This window comes from Aulonocara sp. 'chitande type north' Nkhata Bay, linkage group LG10, assembly GCF_057382095.1.
Source record: "Aulonocara sp. 'chitande type north' Nkhata Bay isolate Kocher_YH1m ecotype deep benthic linkage group LG10, A_spYH_male_GT1.1, whole genome shotgun sequence".
NCBI classification, from domain to species: Eukaryota; Metazoa; Chordata; class Actinopteri; order Cichliformes; family Cichlidae; genus Aulonocara; species Aulonocara sp. 'chitande type north' Nkhata Bay.
In genome coordinates this window covers 9,747,090-9,770,867 of record NC_141353.1, presented here as the reverse complement: position 1 = coordinate 9,770,867, position 23,778 = coordinate 9,747,090, and the positions used below count along the sequence as shown (strand labels likewise).

At 49.0% G+C, this 23,778-nt stretch overlaps 1 protein-coding gene across 3 annotated transcripts; it reads right to left on the bottom strand.

Moving 5' to 3' along the window:
* Positions 1–1,538: 1,538 nt before the first annotated feature.
* Positions 1,539–23,392, bottom strand: nup98 (nucleoporin 98 and 96 precursor). 3 transcript variants are annotated; one of them, XM_086308025.1, is made up of 35 exons: positions 23,210–23,392; positions 21,237–21,345; positions 20,775–20,870; positions 20,284–20,469; positions 19,930–20,072; positions 19,721–19,828; positions 19,453–19,633; positions 19,200–19,366; positions 17,607–17,744; positions 16,309–16,444; positions 16,131–16,223; positions 15,874–16,011; positions 15,585–15,718; positions 12,592–12,779; positions 12,391–12,507; positions 12,056–12,248; positions 11,610–11,709; positions 11,408–11,521; positions 11,155–11,293; positions 10,135–10,312; positions 9,773–9,928; positions 8,003–8,242; positions 7,559–7,691; positions 7,211–7,458; positions 6,816–7,000; positions 6,297–6,559; positions 5,954–6,223; positions 5,673–5,830; positions 5,186–5,326; positions 4,886–5,022; positions 4,590–4,811; positions 4,070–4,311; positions 3,642–3,796; positions 3,075–3,186; positions 1,539–2,870 (listed from the first exon to the last, which is right to left on the bottom strand). In XM_086308025.1, exons 2-35 carry the CDS (start codon positions 21,313–21,315, stop codon positions 2,674–2,676), a joined length of 5,487 nt encoding a protein of 1,828 aa, XP_086164151.1. In that variant the 5' UTR covers positions 21,316–21,345; positions 23,210–23,392; the 3' UTR covers positions 1,539–2,673. The 3 variants fall into 3 exon arrangements, with proteins under 3 accessions (XP_086164151.1, XP_086164152.1, XP_086164154.1); XM_086308026.1 differs by having other exon boundaries at positions 15,874–16,008; XM_086308028.1 differs by having other exon boundaries at positions 16,309–16,441.
* Positions 23,393–23,778: the final 386 nt, after the last annotated feature.

The window sequence follows — 23,778 nt, the reverse complement described above, 5'->3', positions numbered from 1 at the left end:
TAACATACACTGAGAGAGGACCAAGGGCTTTCACTATCTGGGATAAAAATCTGTCCGGAGCGCATATGAGGACTTCAGTTTTCCCCTCAGTGAATTGGAGGAAATTTGCAGCCATCCAACATTTGATGGAATCTAAGCAATCATTTAGAAGCTGAAGATTAGATAAATCCTGGGGCTTAAAAGAAACGTACAACTGAATATCATCAGCATAACAGTGATAAGACATGTCCTCAAAAGAGCCCATTATGTGCTGGAGGGGGAGAAGATATATTAAGAACAATAAAGGCCCCAAAACCGAACCCTGAGGGACACCATAAGTAAGGGAGGTAGAGGATGACCTAAAACCAGAGACCACCACAGAAAAAGATCGGTGATGTAGATATGAGGAGAACCACTCCAAGGCAGTACCCGATACACCAACTCAATGTTTAAGCCTTTTGAAGAGGATGTGATGGTCAACAGTGTCAAAAGCTGATGTGAGGTCCAACATAAGGAGGACCAAGCATTTTCCTGCATCATTACTCATCAAAATGTCACTACAGACCCAAAGAAGAGCTGTTTCTGTGGAGTGAGCTCTGTGAAAGCTGGACTGAAACTTATCGCAAGTTGCTTAGCCACAACCTTTTCTAGAAGCTTAGTGATTAAGCAATAACATTGTAAAAAGTTTTATTCAGTACTTTCTCAACTCAGACCAGTTTGAGTGCCAGGTTAACCATGTCTCTGCTGAGTGCCAGGTTAGCTCATGGTGTGAGCAGATCACCGTTTACCACAGAAGGTGAATGCAGCTGTCCGGGTTGGATTCAAACCTGCGGCCCTTTGCCGTCGGCTCTCTGCCATCAGATCCAATAAAAGGCAACAACTGTCTCAAAAGATAAACCAGAGTGCCCGCTTGGCTTTCCCCTCAAACGCTGTTCTGGTTGAAATATCTGACAACTGAAATATCTGATCTGCCAGCTCATCTTTTAACTTTGTGATGGTGGTTTGTTCAGGCTGCACTTGGTGGACCATCGAAGCCCAAAAAGAATAAGCGATCCAGCTCCAGAGGCAGCTCCAGCTGCTTCCAGCCTCAAAGCCACGTCAACTCGTTTGTACATTTTTCCTGTCTGAAACAATAAAGCTAAGTTTTTCTGGTCATGGTTTAATTTGAAGGTTGGTTTGTGGGGTCATTCTTCAGAGGTGCCGTCACCTGACCAACCACACGCAAGCTCAGGACAAACTGTGCTCCTCACAGAGACCAATAAAGAACGAGCTCTGTGGCGAGTTCAGGTTCCACGGAGGACGTCAGTCTGACGGGGACACGCTCGTGACGGGGGGACACGCTCGTGACGGGGGGACACGCTCGTGACGGGCATTAAACCCACAACTCTGGTTCTGCTGTGGCTTTAATGTCTGTTTCTGACCTGTGCAGGTGAAACTGCTTCACTCATGACCTCGTGTGTCTGCTGGGTTTGTTTTTTAAGCTAGCTTTGTTAGCACGTTTATTCCCAGCTAGCTTTAGTTGATCCCGAGCTCAAAAAACAATAATGTGAAACAACCTGTTTATTTCTACTTGACTTTATTAAAAATATCAAACATGAGGAAAACAAGCAGACACACACACTGCAGCATCGCTGAGTGAACAACAGTTTCAAACAGTCCAACCGATTTCACTTTGAAAAACAAAAACCCAAAAACATTGTTGGCGTTCATCTACAACAGAAAAATAAATGAGTAAGCAGAGTTTCACTTCCAAAGACTTTGCATCCGATCTGATAATAATCGAGGGATAAAAACGACCTGATGTTCCCGTTTGATTTCCAAAAATATACAATATTTATATAATTACAGCGAAACCTCGGGCCGGCGGCTCGCTTTGGGAGGAAACTCTTGACTTTAAAGCTGCGACACTAACGATCTGAGTTACATCCACACAGAAACACACCTACAAAAATAGAGCGTCAACATTTTACACATCCACCGCCGCCTGCTCTGTGATCACACACAGACGGCCGCTTCTAAACCCACCGAGGGGGAAACACCACGTCGACCCGCTCTCTGAAGGTCAGAGGTCAAACGAGTCGAGTCCAACACAAAGAGGAGGAGACTGCTGTCAGCGGGGAGCGTTTCTGGAAGTTAAAGATTGAGCTTTGTTTACTCTGAACTGCTCCCGTTTCTTCCCCCAGTTTCCTGTTTATTAATATTTACTCGTCGGCTTTAAGTCAGCAGGTTTGAGTCGGATCAAATGATCCTGATGTTTCAGGAGAAGCTAATGAAAGAATGGAAAAGAACAAATACCCTGAACGATTAAACTGAAGGTGTTTGATGGGAAAAATCATCTCCAGCCTCAGCCTGAGGCTCCTGCAGAGGAACGTCAGCGGTGGAGCGGCCTCTGGTGGGCGGGTCAAACCTGCAGCAGCCCTTCATCACGTTTGAGCTCGTTTTATTTCATTGAAGATAAAGTGAGGAAGAATAAATTCTGATGATCACTCAGGAAGTATTTGAACCTTTTTTCTCTGACTGCTTTCTTGATGTTGCTGCAAATCTCGTGTCACTTCCTGTTTGGTTTTAAATCTGAGCACAAGCTAAAAGACTGACAGACGTGGGGTTAAAGGTCACACACTGCTCGCCTCATCTTTTATGGTGTCAGTTTCGAGACGTTTGAGCAGCCGAAGCTTCTCGTCCCGCTCTGCGCTCTCATTGGCTGACGATGAGCTGTCGCAGGTACGACTGCGTGAGGCCTCGCAGCTCCTCCAGCGTGTAGTCCTCGGGCATCGGCAGGCGGCTGATGTGCGGCGCCAGCTGGGCGAGCGGGATGCTGAGGGAGTCGGCCGTATCGCCCTGCTGCAGGCTCAGCACCGCACGCAGGATGTTCGCCACGCGCTTCGCCATTTCTGCAGAAAGGGAGGGGACCAGGGGGCGGGGCTTTGTTAGATCACCTGATGTAGCTGCGGAAGCTGTTCAGACTTTAAACTACTCGTTTCTGTTAGAGAGGTGTGCGTGTGTCAGCTACTGCGCGCCTGGACAGTTTCAGTCACACACTCCTCCTCTCCGTCTGACATCAGCCAATCAGGACAAAGATGCAGTTGTTCTCTTACCTGATTGGGCGAGGCGGTCTTTAGCGGTGCGGCAGGGCAGGAGCTCGATCCTGCTGCAGAGAGACGTCACATCGGTGTAGAGACGCTCCAGCTCGTAGCCGGCGTTTTCCATCTGACAGCGAGGACGGAAACACGAGATCAAACTCGGCGTGAGGACGAAACAGTTACAAAAACACGTGAAGACTTTACAGCATTTTACAACATTTCACAGCATTTTACAGCCCTGCTTTCAGATTTATTCTCCAAACACTGTTGGATGAAACCACGGCGTGCTGCGTGAAGCAGAGACTCGATGCTGCTCGTGTTCATCGCTCTAATGCAGACGACCAGAAATGAGCTCGAGCTGCGATCACATCGCCTCGTGTGAACGCCGCAGACGCCAGAGATGTGAGGAAAAGAAAAACCTGAGCTGAAAACGTGTTTCTATAACTACTGCATCACTACTTTTACACTTACAGTAAGTTTGTGCTTCTACTTCAATAAGTATCATAATGAAGTACTTTTACTTTGAAAGAACAGTCGCCCTCATCGAGCTGAGCATCAGAAACACTCAGAGGTGTTTGGTACCTGCTGGATGTGCTGCAGAGTCTTTATGACTCTGATGTAGTCGAGGTAAACCCCCCCTGCTGTGTCCCAGTCCTGGATGGTGGCGCAGTGCTCGGGGAGCGCCAGACCCTCCAGGAACTCCAGGAGGTAGTCGTGGTTATCGTTGATGATGCAGTCTGAGAGGGGGAGAGAGACTCTGAACTCAGTTTCAGCAAACTGATCTCACACATGAAACATAGCGTGATGTGTGGACTCGAGCGCCTCAGCTTTTTAGACTTTGATGAATGAAAAAACACAGCACTTGTTGGCTCATCGTGTTTTTGAACCAACTTTAATTCTCTCTAATGTAACCATGTAATGATGCTAATTATTCAGATCAGAGGAGTCCGAAGTTTTTGACTCTTCTGCAGGACGTGGTTCAGACCGCGTGTGCAAACAGGCGGGTCTACCTGAGGCCAGGTGCTGGATCAGCAGGCGGTGGCACTGGTTCCAGTATCGGGCTCGGTACAGGTGCAGGGCCTGCTGGTGTCTGTCGCCGTCGCGGTGGGCTCGGGTGGCCTTGGCCTCGTGGATCCACTGCTCCGGGATCAGCAGCTGCTCAGTCAGGAAGCGCTCCCTGCGGACCGAGTCCTCCGTCTCCTGCAGGGGGCAGTGCAGCGCCAGCATCTCCCTCACAGCTCGCTCCCTCTGACTGAAGACGCAGAGAAGAAGATCAGACAGGAAACAACGAGCTGAGATCTAAAGTGAGGACGGCCTTCAGAACAAAGCGGGCCGGAGCGCAACGATCACGTTCAACTCGACTGTTACTGAAGATCACCGAGCCAACACGCCTACAGCTGAGAGCCGTCAGCTGTTTCCATGAGACTCGAGGATTCAAAGCTCCGAGTCGTAAAACAACCTGAGCCCTGTTTGGCTCAGAGCCGAGCTGCTGTAGAAACGCCATAGCTGCTGGCGGCGCGGTGAACGTACGCGTGCTCGGGGATGTGCAGCAGGATGAAGACGGCCATGTGCCACAGGCCGGCGCTCTCCAGCTGCGCGGCGTAGCTGGCGTGGAGGAGGCCCTGCCGTGGGGCGCTCAGGTGGGTGTAGTGCAGCGCCTGCAGGACGCCCCACAGGTGCCAGCTCAGGCGGTAGTCCAGGCGCTCCCAGGTGACGGCGAGAGGCTCCAGCAGCTGCTGCAGGCCGTAGTGTCTGCAGGGCGACAGGAGAAGCGTTAAAGTAGCGCTCTGCACGTTTTACCCAACCAGCGGCTGAAGCCTGGTTACCTGTCGCTGTAGAGTTTGAGCAGGTGGAAGCAGAGGTCGTACAGAGGCCGTTTGGACGCCTCCTCCAGATCTGGCTGCTCCGCCTCCAGGTATGGAGGCAGGGGTGCACAGGCGTACTTCCCCGCCTCACACAAGCCCTGCAGGACAGAAACAACGATCACCGATCAGCACGAACACAAGCAGGTCACTAGCTACACCCGTCGCCCTCTGCTGAACACAAGACGAAGCTTTACGAGTGTAAATGTAACCTGAACGCTCGACAGTCAGAAATGAAGTCAAAGAAAATCAGCGGCGGCTCACCTGAAAGGCGGCTTCGTATCTGGCGAGGGCGTCGGCCACAGAGGCAGTCGGGGGCAGCATGAACCAGAGGTGGACGGCCACGCAGCGCTTCCAGTCCAGCTCGCCGCACACGTTCACCAAAGAGTCGGTGGACTGCCACACCTGCACAGAACACCGTCAGCATCCAACCACAGCTGAAGACTGAGTGGAGGTTGTGCAGATCTCTGCAGGCAGGAGCCCTGATTTCACCCTGACGTCAGCTTTATGATTTACAAGCATTATTAACATGGATGCAACGACTGAAGTCACTGAACAATAACCACGAGAGAAGCTCGTGAAAATATTTCTTGTTTTACACGCTGTTGATTCTTTCCTGGTAGGACATGATGCGCCAAAACCAGCAGAAGGTGGAACTAATTCAGGTCGTTAGCTGACGACCTCTAACACCACAGAAGAAGATACTGCATGTGTGACATTAGCTTTATAGACTCTGGTCATGGCGTCATACCGGTTTCCCGGCGAGCAGAGCGAAGATGCGGAGTCGCTCCTCGGGCAGGTAGCAGTCGGTCTGCATGCGGTGCCAATCGGCGAGCTGAAGGGCGAGAAGGTCCCTGCAGTACTGCGAGCCCACGGCCTGAGACAGCAGCAGGGACAGACGGTGGTCTCCTGGCCGGACAAACAGTTCAGTCGGAGGTTTCATTACAGACGGGAAAACGTGTCGCCGTGTCTACTGAGCGCCACATTCAACACTCATCGCTGCTACTTCCTGTTTGAGCGAGTGAACCTCACCTTCCTTCTGGGCGAGTCGGCACGCCTCGCTGATGCGGTTTCCCGTCAGGTAGCTGAAAACCGCGTCGACATGGTGACCTTTCCCGGCCAAAGCCACCTCCTCCTCCACCCTGTGGGAGGCACCGCGGGACAGCCAGGCCGAGAAGCTCCGCCTCCTCTCCAGCTGCTGCTCGTACTCGCTGAGCACCTCGGCCTCCTGATCCGAGGGGCCCAGCCGGCCCCACAGCGCCGCACACAGAGTCCAGACCTCGGCCCAGTACCCCAGCAGCGCTGCAGCAGAGAGAGTGTTTAAACCGGCGCCAACACCAACGCATCATCTTTCGGCTGTGATGTCATCACTTACGCTCAGTGTCGCCTCGTCTGTCTTTCAGCTCGGCGATCCACTCGGCATACTCGTGCAGCGCCGCCACGCCGGGCTGTGGTCGCACCGCAGGGCAAGCGGAGCTGTCGGGGACCTCCACGATGCTGTGCTTCAGGCAGATCTCCAGGGGGCGCTGCAGCACCGCCTGGCTCGCTTCATCTTCCTCTTCTTCAATGGTTTTCCCTCTGGGAGGCTCCAGACCCACCACCTGCTCCACCACTACCTTGTAGGGGCTTTCTGTGAGTCTGCAGAACCAAATCAAGCAGTTTAATGGAGCTGATCTGTGGAGGGCGCGCCCCTCCTCCTCGCCGGCGAGGAGGAGGGGCGCGCCGTGGAAGTAAAACCATTTAAGATCGACGGCACATTACATCAAGGTGAACCGTACAGGCAGATGAAAATGTGCCTGTACGGTTCACCTCACATAATGGAGCCATGTTGTCATGGTAACTATAGACGCAGCCTGGCTGATGTGTTGGCGTGCGGCGTGTTCGTGGCTCTTACGGTTTGCTCCTGGCAGGTTTCGGCAGGAAGCTGAAGTCAGTCTTTGCCGTCAGTTCTTGGTGCTCGAACTGCTTGGACGTTGGCGAGCTCAGCCGGCTGCCGCAGTGTGCGAGCGTCCAGCCGGGACCCCACCCGACCCGGAAGGAGCGCACGGCGAACAGCCCGGTGTCCATGAGTAAACCTCCCTGAAAAACAGCGGCCCGACTTTGAGCTTAGGGGGAGAACTTGTCTCCTCTCGGAGAACCTGCCGTTCACATGAAGATGATGCTTTACAGACTCTGACCTCTGACCTCTAAACTGGATTTCTAAGCGTTAACAGGACTCAGTGACACGTGACCGTCACTTTGAGCACTCGAGGTGTTTTCAGAGGAAACGCCGACCTCCTGAGCACCAACCTTCCCGTGAGTGATCGACTCTTTGAGGGGGACGGGGCCGCCGAGCCGCCGAACGCCAACCGTCCTAAATGAAGGCTCCGGAGTCCGGGAGGGCAGCGTGAAGGGGGACGGGCCAGGCCCCGCCCACTGCAGAGAGCGGGGGGCTTCAACGCTGGCTGGAGACGGCCGTGATGGAGGAAGGAGAGGGCGGGGAGAGTCTGACAGCTGAGAGAGGCCCGAGGTGAATCGAGCCTGAAGGAGACCGCCGACTGCAGAGAGACAGAAGTTTGATTACGTCGCCGCCATTTTTACTGAAGCCTGTTAACAGACTGATGAGAAACATCGTGTGAGGGAGCGAGCGTTTCATACCAGAGGGTCGGCCCTGAGCGGCCGGCAGGACGAGGCGAGGAGACGAGACGTCCGTGGAAACCTTCATCGCCGCGTGATCGTGGAACATGTCGCTGTCATCGTCGTCCTCAGCAAACAGAGACGCCTTCATGATCTGAAGACGAGACAATTTTACTGAACAGACAAACGGCAGAGTGAAGTAAAAGGCTCTGGTTGCCTCGGTAACCCCCTGATGCATCCTCACGTCTCTGAAACATGTTTAAACATGTTTGCTAAAGGAGGTCAGAGCGGATCGCCACGTGACTCCAAAACCATTTCCTGCCAGTCACACATTCATGGACTGCATTCATATAACATTATGTATGATAATGTTATAATACATTATTCACCATTTGGTCTTTAAAAAAACAAAAAAAACAACAGGCCCTGTGATGCACTTCCTGTGGGCGGAGCTCATAGCTGTACCTGGAGCGTGTGTGGGTTGATCCCCAGTGTAGAGGCTATGTGGCCGGATGCAGATACGCCGTCGAGCTCTGAGGAGGCCAGACCGCCGAGCTTGGAGATCGTCGTGTCCGTCTCGCACGCCAGCAGGTCGCAGTCTTCCTCTCCTCCCAGCATGCTCTCTGTCGGGAAGCTCTGGGTGATGTCAGCCATGTCGCTGTCGAGCTCGATGGCGCCGCCCTGGTGCTCCATGATGGCGATGGCCTAAAGGCAAACAGACATGGCAGTGATTTTGCTGTTTCTAAGAGTTTTCATATTCAGAGTTTACAGAGCGTGCTCTTTATAGACGATGTGGGCGGAGTTCAGAGATCGTGCCACCTGATGGCCCCGCCTCTATGTGTTACCTGTGGTTTTGTTACTTTAACACACCTTCATGTCGGATCCTGGACAAAACGTTTGAACGTCTCTTCTTGTGCCGTGTTCGGTCGTGTTCCAACCTCAGACGTTCAGATGAGTAAAAATAAAACCATCTCTGAATCGAGCCGAGCGCTCACCGACAAACAGCCCAAAAAACATTTTTGTCAAACCAGGCGGGAATAAAACAGGCGGGTTCTCCTCTTTATCAGCCAATCAGAGCTGAGCTTCTCTCTGGAGTAACGACCATCTTCACACAAAGTTTACAGACCAAAGTTCAAATGTCTTCATTAACTTTATTTGTTTTCATTCATTTCAACGAGGAAATGTTACATTTTGTCACAATTTAAATCAGGTTTCTATAAAAATCTCCCTCATGATATAAACTGAGTTTGTTTACAAAGATCAAACAGTCTGTCAGCGTCTAAACATCACAAGAACACAAAACAGCAAAACGTTTGCGTAGATGAGTGAGAGGCGCTTGGACGCCCGGGCGCTGCCACAAAGAAAACTGACAACTTTAAATCCTCCGAAGAACTCTGACCCTGAAACGCCCCTTTTTTTTTTTCTTCTACTTCACGGCTTCTGGTTGTAAGGCTGACCCGACCTTTCACCTCGCGACCCTCTCACAGGTGATAAGCCTGTCGTCTGTTTCTGACTCTCGGAGAATCGAGCGCCTGCGATCTTTAGTTCTGGAAACCGCTCGGACTAGCGCAGCGCTCGCCGAACATGAAGAGATGTGTCTGTTCTTGTTTCTCAGTTTATTGGTAAAAGAAAAAAGTGAGTTTTTTGCTTTGAATATAAATATTTTGGATTCTGTCTCGACATTCTTCGCCCTTCTGTCATCGTTAACGCTGAACTTCCTTCGTTAATCCTGTAAAACTCCTGAATGCGTCTCGTTATTCTCAGACTTCATTACAGCAGCTCAAAGTCGGCTCCTTATTGAGCGCTCCGTTCCTGACCTTTGACCTTTATGTCACACAACTCCTTCACTCATAAACGTCTGACAGTAAAAGGATTTAAAGCGTCACACGCTCGCAGCGGCGCCGTGGAGCCAGTTCTGCCTTTGTCCAACATTTCCCAAATGATTAATATGCGAGATCAGGGTCATGTGTAATCTGCATCCACGAATCAGTGGTGACTTTATAGAGCCACTGGTGGAACTGGTTCCACATCAGGCAGAGCGCTGACGCTGCACAGCTGCTCCGAGTGAAAATGATCAAAATCAAAAAGTTTCAAACTTTAAAATGAAAAAACAAAAGACAGAAAACGTCTGGTTAAAATCGACCTGCAAGCACACCATTGGGTGAAGCGCTCCTTTAATCAGTGGCATCAGTGAGGAGGAGGAGGGTGAGTGTGGGAGGGCGCGGGCTGCTCTACCTGAGCCTGTGGCGCCACCTGCTGCTGAGAGGGGGGAAGCTGTTGCTGCTGCAGCCGGGAGGGAGGGAGCGTCTTCAGCTTCTTGGCTTCGGCTTTCGGCGGGACGTCCTCGTCTTCGTCCGAGTCCTGCAGGCCGTACTTGGAGAAGTGCGCCACCTGAGGAATAAAGAGGGGGAGGAGTCAAATACACCTGAGAACCACACAAACAGAAGTGACTCCATCATTTTTATCTAAGTGTTGTGGATCTGAACCTGCTGAAAACATTCAAACATCAACGAACGAGGACGGTGCTGACGTTCATCAGATCAACAGGTGTCGCTCCACAGCAGCGAGCAGCGAGCGTGCTTTAATCTGAAACTGACCTCGAACACCCAGGACCCGGTCTCAGGGCGGTACTCCAGGAAGCGAGCTCCCTGCTTGCGCGACGCCTTCTCCAGCCGGCCCTCGTAGTTCATGTCGCTCAGACGCTCGGGGCTCCTGATCTGGGTGCAGGCCGTCTTGTCGTTCGGCCAAACGCCGTCCAGAGTCACCTCCGCGCGCCTGCGAAAACACAGATCCACATCAGGACAGGAAGCAGAGGCAGAACGCCACAGGTTGATTAACCCTGTGGGGTCGAGGGTATGATCGCACGTTTTCGACTACTGTTGAACTGTTCGCTTCCTTTGGTATCATTTTTCATTTTAACATTAACATAAAATCCAAGTAGGAAAAAGTAATATTTACTCTAACAACCACAAACATGTTTAACAAACCATTTTCATGGTTTCGACTTGAAATGCAAACAAGTTCCATAAATCCATTCATCTAAAAATGCAGTTCAAGTGTTTTAACCATTTAAACCTATTTATAGAACAACTCCGTGTTCTGCCACACACGTGATTTGTGCCACTCCACGAAAGCATCACAGGACAGAAGAGCACATCACTTCCTGTTTCCCACCTGGAGGCAGTGTTTACATCATAATCTGCCTTCGGTGGCTTTTTGGCAGAACGGTGACATTCAGCAGTCGCCTCAGAGTGCGGTGCTGCCGACTGCTTTGTTGTGCACGTCGAAACAATAAGTACACAACGAAACACTAACTACACATTCACACGCTGAACAACACATCTCAAAACTCTGTCCCCTAAACTTCCTCCTCTTCCTAAACAACCAGATGTCACATGTTGCCATATCATTTTGTGATTGGCCGATACGCTAAATTCTTCCACCAATAGGGAAGGGTGGATTTTTCTTCTCGCTGGCCAGCAGCGAGCGCCGTCCTTAGTTTTAGAAAAATGAGGTGAACGAATCCTGTAAGTTAGCTTGTTTTTAAACTGAAATCTTTTTTCCTTTGACATGTTCGTTTTGGTTTGTAAGGTTTCCCGTCATCTCCTGTCGCTCACCTGTTAAGCCCCTCCCCCTCCGGCGGCTTGCTCTTGTCGTCCGGGTACACGATGACCTCTTTGCGTCTGAAGTGGACGATTTCGTCGAGGTTCAGTCCCGACACGTTCACCTCGCCGGGGAAGAAGATGGAGCCGTAACCTGGAAAAGCAGATCGGTGAAGAGCGGTGAGACAGCTGTCCAATCAGAGCCGACTTCAGCTCAAACCTGTTAGCGTGCGACTGAAGTATGACATCACACGTGCGCAGGCGGTACCTTTCCTGCCGATGGTGAAGTTCTCCACGATGCACTCCCCGTTTTCGTCCACCATGTCGGCGAGCTCGTCCATGGAGGGGATGGTGTAATAGCCCACACGATTCAGAACGATGCCTGAAAACAGGAAAGCAAACGCGCGTCTTTTACCGTCCAGCAAAGGAAATGCGGACGGAAGCTGAAATCAGCGAGCACGCTCAGTTACCTGCAGGGTGCGGAGACTGCTGGGACAGCTGCTGCTCCTCCTCTCGCTCCTCCTGCAGAGACTCCTCGCCGAAGGACGCAGACACGTCATCGTTGCTCAGCTGAAAAAACAAAAAGCTCAGAATTAGCCGTGATTCTAGCGTGCTGTGCCGCCTCGGGCCACTAGGTGGCAGCAAAATGTAAAAGTTCAGAAGCAGTGAAGAAAAGGAGCTGCAAAACGGGATTAATGTTTCTAATTTGTTCAGCTGATGTTCGGGACTCGAACACTGATTTATTTGTGCCGCTGATTCTGCAGCTCAACTTAAATCGGCGGTTAGTTTCGTGTTCGTGGTTAAATCTCACAGCTGCTAGTTCATCGTCCGATATCGTAACTACGTTATTGTGGCGCTCGTTCTCTGCTAGCGACGACACGCTTGGGGAGGCGGTGATGTTTGTTCTGGTTCTGACCTCGAGGCCGTTCCTCGAGCCTTTGTGCATGTTCAGGTCGCTGATGGTGTCCTGCAGGCTGGCGTGGGCGCGGCCCTGTGGGATTGGCTTGGCGATGGGGTTGACGTAGAACTGGGTGACCTCCGGGTCGTCGTCGGCCCGCCTGCCGGGGCCCGCCACCCTCCTCAGCTGCTCCTCTTCCTCCTCCACGTGGCTGCAAATAGGAGAACATGGCGAGGGGAGGAGAGAGAAAGGAAACGTCAAAGTGGCTCACGCCTAAATCAGCGCTGCAGTTTCTACGGTCATGTTACACTTGACTCTCAGAGACGTGACAGCCAATAGGAACGTGGCGAGACCTGTGTCCGTTCTGTGGGTACTCTGACGGCGAGGCAAGGTCGTCGCTCTCCTTGTTCAGAGGACTGCTGTACTGACTGTTGTTCAGGTTCTTCAGCACGAGCTTCTTGATGCTCTTCCTGTGGAGGAAACGGACAGCGTTACCTGTCGGCATGCGCACAGTCATATTTAACTTTGCCGCTGCGTGGCGAGCGGAGGTGTACCTCGGCACGAAGGCTCCGTTGGTGAGCGACGGCTCGTCGTCATCCAGGCCGTCAAAAAGCTGCGACTTGGAGGCTCCGGAAGACGTCAGCGCTTTGGGCCGCACCCTGGTCGCAGGACGCGGAGTCAGCTTGTAGTGAGTGGGCGTGGTCAGAGCCTTCTGAGCCGTCGGATTGGTCGGTTTCAGGCGCTGTCAGAACAAAGAAGAGATGCAGATTTCAATTTACCTCACAGCTTTGTATTACTTTATGTAATAAATTCTACGTTCCCGTCACCTGTGAGGGGCGGAGCCTCCCAATGGTTTGTTTAGACGAGGTACCGACAGCGAGGAAGTGAAACCGCCGTGACGGCAGCAAAAGAAACTAGGGGTGGGCGGTATAAACTAAACCGAGATTTTTACTATACCACAATAACAAGTTGATGGTGTCATCATGGATTATCTCAGTTGTTCTCCTGGCTGAAGTTTGGTCCTTTTACAGCATCCTGCCATGCGACTGCATTTGTCCCTGACCATCGGGAACCCTCACGTTAACTTTTATCCAGTGGAAAAAAGTTAGCGTATTTATATTATGCTAACATAGCTGTGTCGCTAGCGGTCACGTAGCACATCATTATATACCAGCTAGCCCAACTTCAGTAACCCTACAAACGTCACTGCTGTTTAGTTTTCTGTCTTCATTTATGTTGGAAGTGATAGCAGAGCTGTACGTTTGAATTTTTCATAAATCTCAGTCAGAACATGCTATATCATGCTTAGGTGGAAACTAGCGAGCTAACTTCCTGCTAACTTCTAACTCTGTTAAATGTAATAAATTCGGTTTTCATGGATGCCTGGATGTTACACCTGGTGGAGCAGAACGCTGATCATTTTGTCAAAGATGAAAGAATTTAGACAGTTTTTAACTCTTAGTGATGCTGCAGTGTTCGTTTGACTTTGGGACCAGAAGTAAACGGAGTTTAGGACCCAGATTCCTCAGCGAGGCTCCTGACTACGGTAGCCCTAATGCTCCGACAATCCATCAAGTGGCGCGGCTTCGTAGCTTAGCAAAGTTGTACTAAAACAGTTTGACTGATTGCTGTGCACCATGTACCACATAAAATCGGTTCAAGGTCAGTAAGCACAACCAGAATTCATACATAAGGCACACTGTTGACTTCTGAGAAAATTAAAGGATTTTAAGTGCGCCTTATAGTAGGGCTGTTCATATAACGATGTATATCGGATGACGATATAAAAACATCTATCGTTTCATTTTACGCTATCGTTTGTTTTGTGGTGTCACAAAATAAACTGTTCACAGCAATATTTTTTCATGGTTCTGATGTCACTGTAGTGGCTATATTCATTTCTTAAAGTTCTCTCTTTCTCTTATATTTAATATAACCACACTACGGACGGACAAGCGCCTGTTTTTATGCGTTGTCGTTAGCAACAACAACAAAAGTAACAGCATCGCATGTCCACTTGTTTATGTTCCACATAAACCTTTCACAATAAAGCTCAAGATCCTGTTGAGACTTTTCAAAATAAACTGAATCACGTGAAAGAGGATGCAGAGAGTTTACAGAGGAGAAGCAAAAAAGGGCCGTCAGGTGCTAAAAAATAAACCTTAGACTCAAACGTTAGAACAGCACAGCCCTACCTTATAGTGCAAAAAATATGGTATACAATACAGTTTTATTTATATAGCACGTGTAAAAACCTGAAGGCTCACCAAAGTGCTTCACAGTAATACAGAGAAACAACACAAGTCATTTTAAGTACAGATCGGACACTAACACAGACAGAAGGGAGGCACTAATAGACATTAAAATAGGCATCAACTAGGGCTGTGCGATATGACCAAAATCTCATTTCCCGATATAAGACTTCTATCGTCCGATAACGATATAATTCACAAAAATGTAACATTTTCTGTAAATTCTGTGAATCTCGGGCAGCTCGACTTGCCCGAAGTGTTTCCAGCTGGGCGTCGTGTAGCTGGAGTCGAGTGTTTTAACGATGTATGAAACAATACATTTTTAGACAGAAGTTGTAACGGCGCCGTTTTCTTTGTGAGTAATTATTACACGGCGTGCTGGGCGGAAACGCCTGTTCTGCCATCTTCTGTTTCAGTCCGTTATTACTCTTAAATCCTGCTACTTATTCCTGCGTCTTTTGGGATCTTACAAAGCTTCAAACGACGCGTCGACTATTAAATTAATGGTCGACGATTTTGATAGTCAACGATTGGTGGCAGCCCTACTCCCACTAATGTTTTTGTTTGATACATCTTTTTCCTCTGCGTTTTTGCCTCCCGTCCACACTGAGGCGTTTTGAAGATGCTCTCCGAAGCGAATACATTTGAAAACGCTGTGTTTGCATTGCAGTGTGGACAGCAAACCCGGAGCCTTCTCGAAAATAATGACACATTTTAGTCATATGATGCAGTCATGTGACAAACTAAGACAGCGGAGGGCATTACACAGCAGTTGTTTTGTTTGCTCTCAGTTTTGACGGCCCTGTTAAAGATCAACATCAGTCTGCACGTGTTTCAGAGAGCTTTTCTTCAAATCCTTTAAATTCTCACTCACTTTGCAACTTTGCACTTTTGTGTTACTCGCAGCAACAACTCCACCTCATTCTTAGTCCATTTAAAAACTTTCAAAGAGCCGGAACGTAAATAAGCGGCAGACAGAAATGAGGCAGGTCGAATCTTCTTACGTTTCACGCATGCGCAACACTGGAACGTCAGCGTTTTTGGCCATTTCGATGTGGACGCACAACTCTGTGAAGACGACTGAAAAGTGTGGAGCGTTTTCAAATGAAAACACAGCTTTCAAATTTGTCTGGGTAAGTGTGGACGTAGCCTACTGTGGGGCAGAAGCTCGAGTTTGGCGGCTTCTTTGCCGTGAAGTTAAAACTGGAAGCAAATCCTCATCTTTGGATCTCGATACAATTTAAAAATAACTTCGTACATGAGCAGCTGGAGCTCATCGGCTACGCCACCCTTACCTCCTCCTTCTTCTTGGGGTCTGAGAGCGGGTTTCTGAAGAGCGGCGAGTCTCCGTATGGTGAGTACGCCAGCACGCTGAGCTGCTGCTGGAGCATGGCCTGCTGGGCAGCCGCTGCATTGGGATCTGTGAGGGCTGGAAATGAGAAGACGTTAACGCTTCACGTGTGCCCGTGGGGACGTGAAACAGTCACATCTTTACCAGCAGCATAAAACAAACATGAACGAACTAAATGATGACGTTTTAACAGCATCAATCTGTCCTCATCTCTAAAACATGTGGCCGCTCACCGACGGGCTGCGTCGCTCCGAATCCCAGGGTGCTCGTTCCACTGTTGAACCCAGTTGTTCCGAACGTTCCCATCGTTCCCAGCGCGGTGCCCAGTTTGTTCTGAGTGTTGCCAAACAGTGTCTGCCCGGGGCCGACTGCTGGACACACGGATGTGGACAAACTGACTGTTTAGTTTTTTTCTGGCTGACTGAGCAGAGGTGAGTGTCCTAGTTAAAGCAACAAGGCAGTTACTGGGTACCGTTGCTGGGTCTGTTACCTGTTCCGAAGCTGGTTCCCAGTCCGGTCCCCAGCGCTCCAGTGGTGGACTTGTTCCCAAACAGTCCTCCTCCAGCAGGGTTTGCACCGAAACCTGCAGCCAGACAATCAAACAGGACGAGCTGAAGAGCCGGAGGCGCAGAAACTTTGACATCGTCACATATTTTCAGCTGACTTACCGAAGGTGGAGGTGTTGGTTCCGGTTCCCAGTGTGAGGGTGGGCTTGTTCCCAAAAAGGCCGGTGGTGGTGCCGAAGGACGGGGCACTGGTGGTGGTGGTGCCGAACCCGGCTGTCTTGTTACCGAATAAACTCTGCTGCAGAAGCCAAAGTCACAGGATACGTAAAGGACCTGAAACTTATCACTCAAACTTAAACTCAGCCTCAGGACTACAAAAGAGCTGCGAGTGCTCAAAGAAGCATCTGCCTGGAAATACACGAGCTTCCCCGCGTGCTCTGGGATATTTGTTCAAAATCAAATCAAATCACTTTTTATTGTCACATCACATGTGCAGGCACACTGGTACAGCACATGCGAGTGAAATTCTTGTGTGCGAGCCCCACAAGCAACAGAGATGTGCAAACACAACAACACAAACGAGCAAAATACAAGAATGGCCAACCTGAAACTAATAAATATATGTACAATATATAATAGTGTATGCATTTCTGGATGTGTATACTAAATATTTTCCTACGTGCGTGTGTGTTCTCGAGTCATTAAAGGCATCCTCCTGAAAACAGGCGCACCCGTTAACTCTGCTTTAACCTCGTGGTTTGGGATGTTTGGCGCTAACAGTGTGGAGGAAGCTAACAGCGAGGGTGCAGGGTAAGACTCTCACACTGAGCTGCAACCCAGCTTTAAACAGATCAGTAAATGATAAGTTATTTTTTTACAGTTTTGTCCTCCTGTCACTTCACTATGAAACACCATAATCGCTGATTTATTTTACCGTTAACAGGTCAGAGTTCACAGATTGTTAATCCACACCAGTAACAGCAGCTCTGCTCATGGATGATGCTTAAACGTGTTGGTTTTTAAAAGACTTGCTAACTTCTGCCAGTAAAGACATTAAAATCTATGTTATTGAGCTTCTATCTTTAGTTGTAAATGTGGTTGAAACTCTGCAGCACACGTCCTGCTGCATTTGATCATCCATCCCTTTCCCTGCTTTCATAGAATAAAGAATAAGTCGTTGCTTCTTTATATCAAACTGTCCTCACAAACAGCAGAGCATACAATCGTAAAACGCACACAGGCCGGACACGAACGAAGCGCCGTGTCCTTCAGACTGAAATCAGACTGTGCTTCACTTCAAACTGTATGGACACAGAGTTGTTTGCCATCACAAACAAGAGTTTGATGAGGAAACATCTGATGAGGGGAGGAGCTGCTGCACGCCGGGGGCGCGCACGCACACACACACACACACACACACACACACACACACACAATAATGGGTCTGCTCTGATCCCAACCTGAGTGCCGACATTCCCAAATCCAGTGTTGGTTTGGCCGAACAGGCCCGTGGCTGTCCCGAAACCAGTGGCGGTGCTGGTCTGCGCTGAGCCGAACAAGCCGCCCGACTGAGACGCCGCCGTGTTCCCAAACAAACCCTGAAGAAACATCCAAACAACCTCACTGTGACTTCAAACAGCTTCAGAGTCAAGAGAAAACATGCTGCACCGCACCAACGCAGAGGCAGCTGAAAGTCAAACTGAGACGACAGCAGTGTTGGGCAAGTTACTTTGAAAAAGTAATTCATTATAGCTACTAGTTACTTCTTCAAAAAAGTAACTGAGTTACAAGATTCTAAAAGTAATTAATTAGTTGTAAAGTAACTATTGCGTTACTTTAAATTAAATAAAAAAATGTTTAACCCTCTGGGTCCAGGGTATAATCGGCCATTTTTGACTAGTTTTGATGTTTCCTCCACATTTCACCTTTAAAAACTGTTTACTTTGTTTGGTCTCATCCTTTTCAGCACAACCTCACGTGTCTGAATTTACAGTCATGTTTTCATTTTGACAGACTGTACTCACACAATTGATCTAACATCAGACAAACATAAGATCCAAGTAGAAAAAGTTATTTTTCTACTGTAACAACCAAACATGTTTATTGATCATATTTCATAACTTAAAATGCAAATATAAATTGTTAGTTTTAAAATCATATCCACACATTTTGCAAACAAAGTTATTTGCAGCCATTTACCTTTGACCTTTTTTTTTTTTTTTTTAACCATTTCAAACCATTTACAGAACAATCAACTGTTCTGCATTCAACAAGATGCCACACAAAATGTCATGTTGCCATATCATGTTTTGATTGGTCGACATGGTGCATTTTCCACCAACGGGCTGTTTTTGTTTTGTTTATTTTGCTCATAGGCGGAGCGTGCTCGCTGCGCTGTCCTTAGAGAAACGTGACGAAACTATTGAGGAAAAACACATTTATCATGACTGTGGTATATATCACCGTGTTGCTTTGTCATCTTGAAGTGGTCATGTGATTGGCTTACCACGACTACTTTATTCTTCCTCAGTCAAACAGCATGTGATTGTTTTGCCCCCTGAGCTCCAGGTGTTGTGCCAAAAAGTGGTCGTCGGGCAGAAAGTGATCGCAGGAGCGCGCAGCTGCTTAAAGCTGCAGCATCCAGATTACTTACAGCTACTTCCCTACAGCTGATATAAGATGCTGAACCAGCTGAACACAGCTTCAACCGTCTGTTTCTTGAAAAACAGTAACGCGACTGCGCTGCATTTTCTTGTTAGTAACAGTAACGCCGTTGTAACGATAGAAATAGTAAGTAGTTAGATTACTTGTTACTGAAAAAAGTAACACCATTACTTGTAACACCATTATTCCCATCACTGGACGACAGCGTGTGCTTTGGCTGCTAAACGAAAACTAAACTGTGCTAAACTGAATCAAAGTGAAGCCGAGTCTGCTGGTTTCCACCTGCAAGTCTTTACTTTTTGTGGCTGCAGGAGTGAAATTGTGTGAAAATGAGCAGCAATCAAACTCAACCTGATGTGTCAGGAACAGTGAAGCGGAGCTAATCTCACCATGCTGCTGGTGTTGGCCTGTCCTATCGTGTTGGTGTTTCCAAAAGAGAAGCCGGTGCTCTGGGCGGTGGTGGTCGCACCAAAGGGCTTGAAGAGGCTGCCGGCCTGCTGCTGGGTCTGCTGACTGAACAGGCCGCCTGTGGTCGCGCCAAAACTGCCGGTAGTTGCTGAACAGACAGAGACACGCACGTCACTTCACTTGCTGTCATCAACACTTCTTATTGTTTGTGGGCTCTACATCACAGCTACTTACGCCCTCCGAAGGTGCTCTTGTTCTGGCCGAAGGAGAAGCTGGTGTTGGGAGCCGAGGATCCGAAGAGGCCGGTGGTGGCGCTGGGCGTGGCCGTGGCCTGGCCGAAAAGACTGCCGGTTCCCGGGGCCATCGGGTTGGTTGGGCCTTTCCTGCCCGCCTGGTAGTCCTCCAGCCTCAACTCCTGCAGGGAGAGGAAGAAACAACATCGTCAAACAACAAAACTGAGTTTTTAGTGGCTGCGTTTAAGAGCCGCCGAGTGAAAACGGACCTCCAGAGACTTGTTCTCGTACTCCTTCATGGCAGTGATGCACTGGTGCTTCGTATTGATGCTCGTTGTCACGCCCGCCTTCACCATTGTGTCACTTCCTGTCGGAGGCTGAAGAAGGGAAAACAAATTTAACACAGAGCATAAAAACAGTGAGACGTTTAGTGTCTGAGGAGCAGAAAGACGATTAAAGGGGAAGAATAGTCACTCACGTTGAACTTCACGGTCGTTCCCGGCTGCTGAGTGGCGGAGAACCCCGAACCTCCAAACAGGGACGTAGCCCCGCCGAACGGGTTGGAGGTGGTGTTGGTGGAGCCGAAGAGGCCGCCGCTGCTGCTGGTGCTCGTCCCGAAGCCTGAAGAGACAGAGTTCACGTCATTACAGGCCGAACAGATGGAGAGTCGGAGCAGCTGCTTCAAATCCACAACAACGTCATTTTTCTCATATTTACATCAAACTGTAAACATGCTTTTTGTTCTTTAAGGTTTCTGATTTTCTCGTTGTCGTCGCTGCAGGGATTTATCGTTTTTAATGAAAACGAGAGTGAGGGTTTGGAGGGTTCTCACTTCCAAACGAGGTGGCTTGCTTGGCACCGAAAGCATTGTTCTGCTGGGAGAAGAGTCCGCCGGTGGTGCCTGTGCCAGTGTTGCCAAACAGGCTGGTGGAGGTGCCGCTCGCTGCGCCGAAACCGAAGCCGGTGCTGGTGGAGGAAGTTGCCGGCTGGCTGAACGTGCTGGACCCAAAGAGCCCACCTGAAGGAGCAACACGGACAGGTCAGCACTTACGAGCTTTCCTTCTTTAGACACGCCCCTCATGACTAAGCCGCCTCTGAAGGATCATTTTACTGGATTTGTACAGAACAGGCCGAGAGCAGAAAGGAAGCTTTGAACCGACAGTTTCTCTGCAGTCCTGCAGCCCATCACGCATCAACAAAGCAAAACTGAAAAACCACATGACTCCATCGGAGACAGCGCCGAGCTGCGTTCAGATGTTGTTGGAAAATCTCATCTCTGCACACTGAAGCACCACAAACATTGTTGCTGAATGAAACACAAACCTGGTTTATTCTGCGTGGATCCAAACAGTCCTCCAGTGTTTGTCGTCGCCCCGAACGCAGACGTGCCGAAGCCTCCCGCCGCCCCAAAGCCCGTGTCTGGAGAAAAGAGACAAAATGAAGACACAATGATTCATGTCCACCTCTATCAGAGGGAACTACGTTTTTCTATCTGTGAGATATTTAGTCTCTGCGTTATTGCGGGCCCTCGTGTTGCAATGATCAGTCTGCTAATAGTGAAAACATCGACTGTCTCCTGACGTTTCACTTTTGTTTTTGTCAATTTGAATCTCTATTACGCTTCAGGAATTCAAACTGAAGCGTAATAAAACTGTGTGTGTGTGTGTGTAAATCCTAATGATGTGCTGCTCTCATCATTTCTTCCACATTAGTTTGGATATTTGGCATTTCTGACTCGCCCGAGGCATCGAGCTCACGCTCCTGTACAAAAAGAAATTCACTTACTTTGCTGACCGAAGGTGGACGAGGTGCCAAATCCTCCCGCCCCGCCACCAAAGGGAGTCCCAAATGATTTGTTGAACATCTTGCCCTGCTAGCAGGACAGCATAAGTCTCTGTGGACACAAACACCACCGTACAGTTTAGATCAAACGTTTATCTTCAGTCCCGTCGACTAACCGATCGAGGCAGCAGCAGACGTGCAGCTTCTGTTTTCTGCTGCCGTGTTTGTGGATGGTGTCTGATGGAGAGCAACAGCTTCACTTAAACCCACACTGGATCTTTCAGGTTTAGCTTGTATGTCTGTTTGGGGGTGTGGTTTACTGCTGCAGGTAACACACTGAGCGTAGATCATGCCTTAAAGACACTTTAGTGTCCCAGCTGAGGAAAAACCTTCTGAACAGCAGGAGGAAAACTTCTCTGACGTCACTCAAATTAAATGTTCGGTATCAGCTTCTGCTCTGAGAAACCGCATTTACAAACACAACTTTGGCTTCAGCCTCACATCCACAGAGGACTTTAGAAGAGCCAATGAGCATGACTCATAGTGTCACGTCTTTGGATGGTGGGAGGAGCCGGAACCAGAGGAAATGCGGAGCTCTGTTTTTAACCCAGACGTGACGACAGAGGAGCGTGTCCAACCGTGACACTACACTCTCACTGGTTCAGACCAGAAGCTCCATCCAGCTGTTAAACTGCACAGGCAGCAGCTGTTACAGGCAGAAGAACAGCAGGACGCAGCATTTGCAGTGTTACTCTCTACAACAACACTTACACTCAGCCGCTGCAAGGCTTGGACCAAAAGCTCTACAGCCCTTCAGCAAGTGTTTGTGGGAAGGAATTTAATTACAACAGTACTCACAATCCTGTGATTTAGGCCTGTGACTACAGTGTTACGATGAGAACACAAGGACAACGACTGCTCTCACTCCTGATTAGAAATCACTGCACTTCCTGTTCTAAAGCATCTTTAGTGCAGGTTAAGTGTTCTGGAGCTCTCGATCTCCTCCGAGTACATTTGACACACGACACATCGGCTCTGATGCGTTTTAGATGAAAAACAAATCTTTGTGTTGGATAATTAACTCTGAGCTCTTTCTACATGTTCGAACATGCAACAGCATTTCTCCTACAGAGACACTGAAAATCACACATTCACTGACTTTTATACCTTTACTCATTCAATATTCGCACCTTGTTTTTACTGTGGTTCATGACCCTCTTACACACAAGAAATGCCAGGTGTTGATTCCAGCTGTGGTTTGTTGTTTTGTTTTATATCATGTTTTTCATTTATTCTCTTTGTCAGGGATGGAAACAGACACATGAGTCAAACCTCTGATCTTCATCTCGCTCCACGAATCCACAGTCAGGAAGCATTTAAGGTGGAATTCTTTAAATGCTTCACGGGTACAAAATGACCCCAGCTGACGGAAACTGCACGCGTTTACCCTTACCCTTGTTTTAATGACTTCTGTGAGCACATTATCACGCTATCGCTTATTTCTCGCCGACCTCGATTCGCCTCCACGTGCGGCTAACCGAGCTGATCCGCCGGTTAGTCACAAACATCCGAAACACAAACGTTAATGTTGGAAAAACTGGGCGGGTTTACAGCAGGTACTATTCCGGCTCCTAACCGGGCGAGTCCGAGCCAGACCAAACCAGCTCCAAACCGCAGGTGAAGTCATGTAGCATTATTTCCGCTCCCGCTAACAACAAGTTAGCTCAGCGAATCTAGCCGACACACACCGAGCTACCAAACAGCTGCGTCGCCCGGTGAAGAGGACGGTGTAAAGGTTTATATTACCCCGTTACAAACTCACCGTTGTCCTGGACGTTTACAGGCGCGCAGTTTAATCGCTGTTACGAGTTACCTGCGTCAAGCTAATGCTAAGCAGCTAGCTAGCTTTGCGGCTAAGTGAACGATAGCAAAACAAAACTAAGACAGACAAAAGAAACGTTTTAAAAGACACTGACCTTTAACACCAATGTGACACCCGCCTCTCTGTTTGCCTTCCGTCCACACTGACCAAGCTACAGAGTCAGAAAGTTCAGCGATGGAAGCGCTTTAGCTCAACATCCACCGCACAGCTTTGTCAACGAGGAGGGAAAACGGCCCCACGCAGCGTCAGCACGCACTTTCATACGTCAAACGTCACGATGACGCTGCAAATAGCGCCTAAAACAAAATCACATGAAAATAATTAAATAGTAATATATCTATATGTATTTAAAAAAAACATGAAATCGCAACCTGTCTATATTTATTCAACAATACACAGGAAGTCTGTCCGATCACGAACTCAGCAATGAAGGAGCCACCGATAACGCGTTAAATATGATATTCATATAAATCGGTGGTGCAGCATTGGCTGAAAACGTGCAAGAAAACATTTTGCCACCTCTTTCATGCTGTGCTGAGAAGATTAAAGATCAATACACTTAAAGAAGATCAATACAAATAACTCTGCTTTTGTGTCCGAAGGTCTCAAAGGCAGCCGTCGGCGGTGAAGCAACAGACAGTAACGCGAAGCCTGTTTATGTAC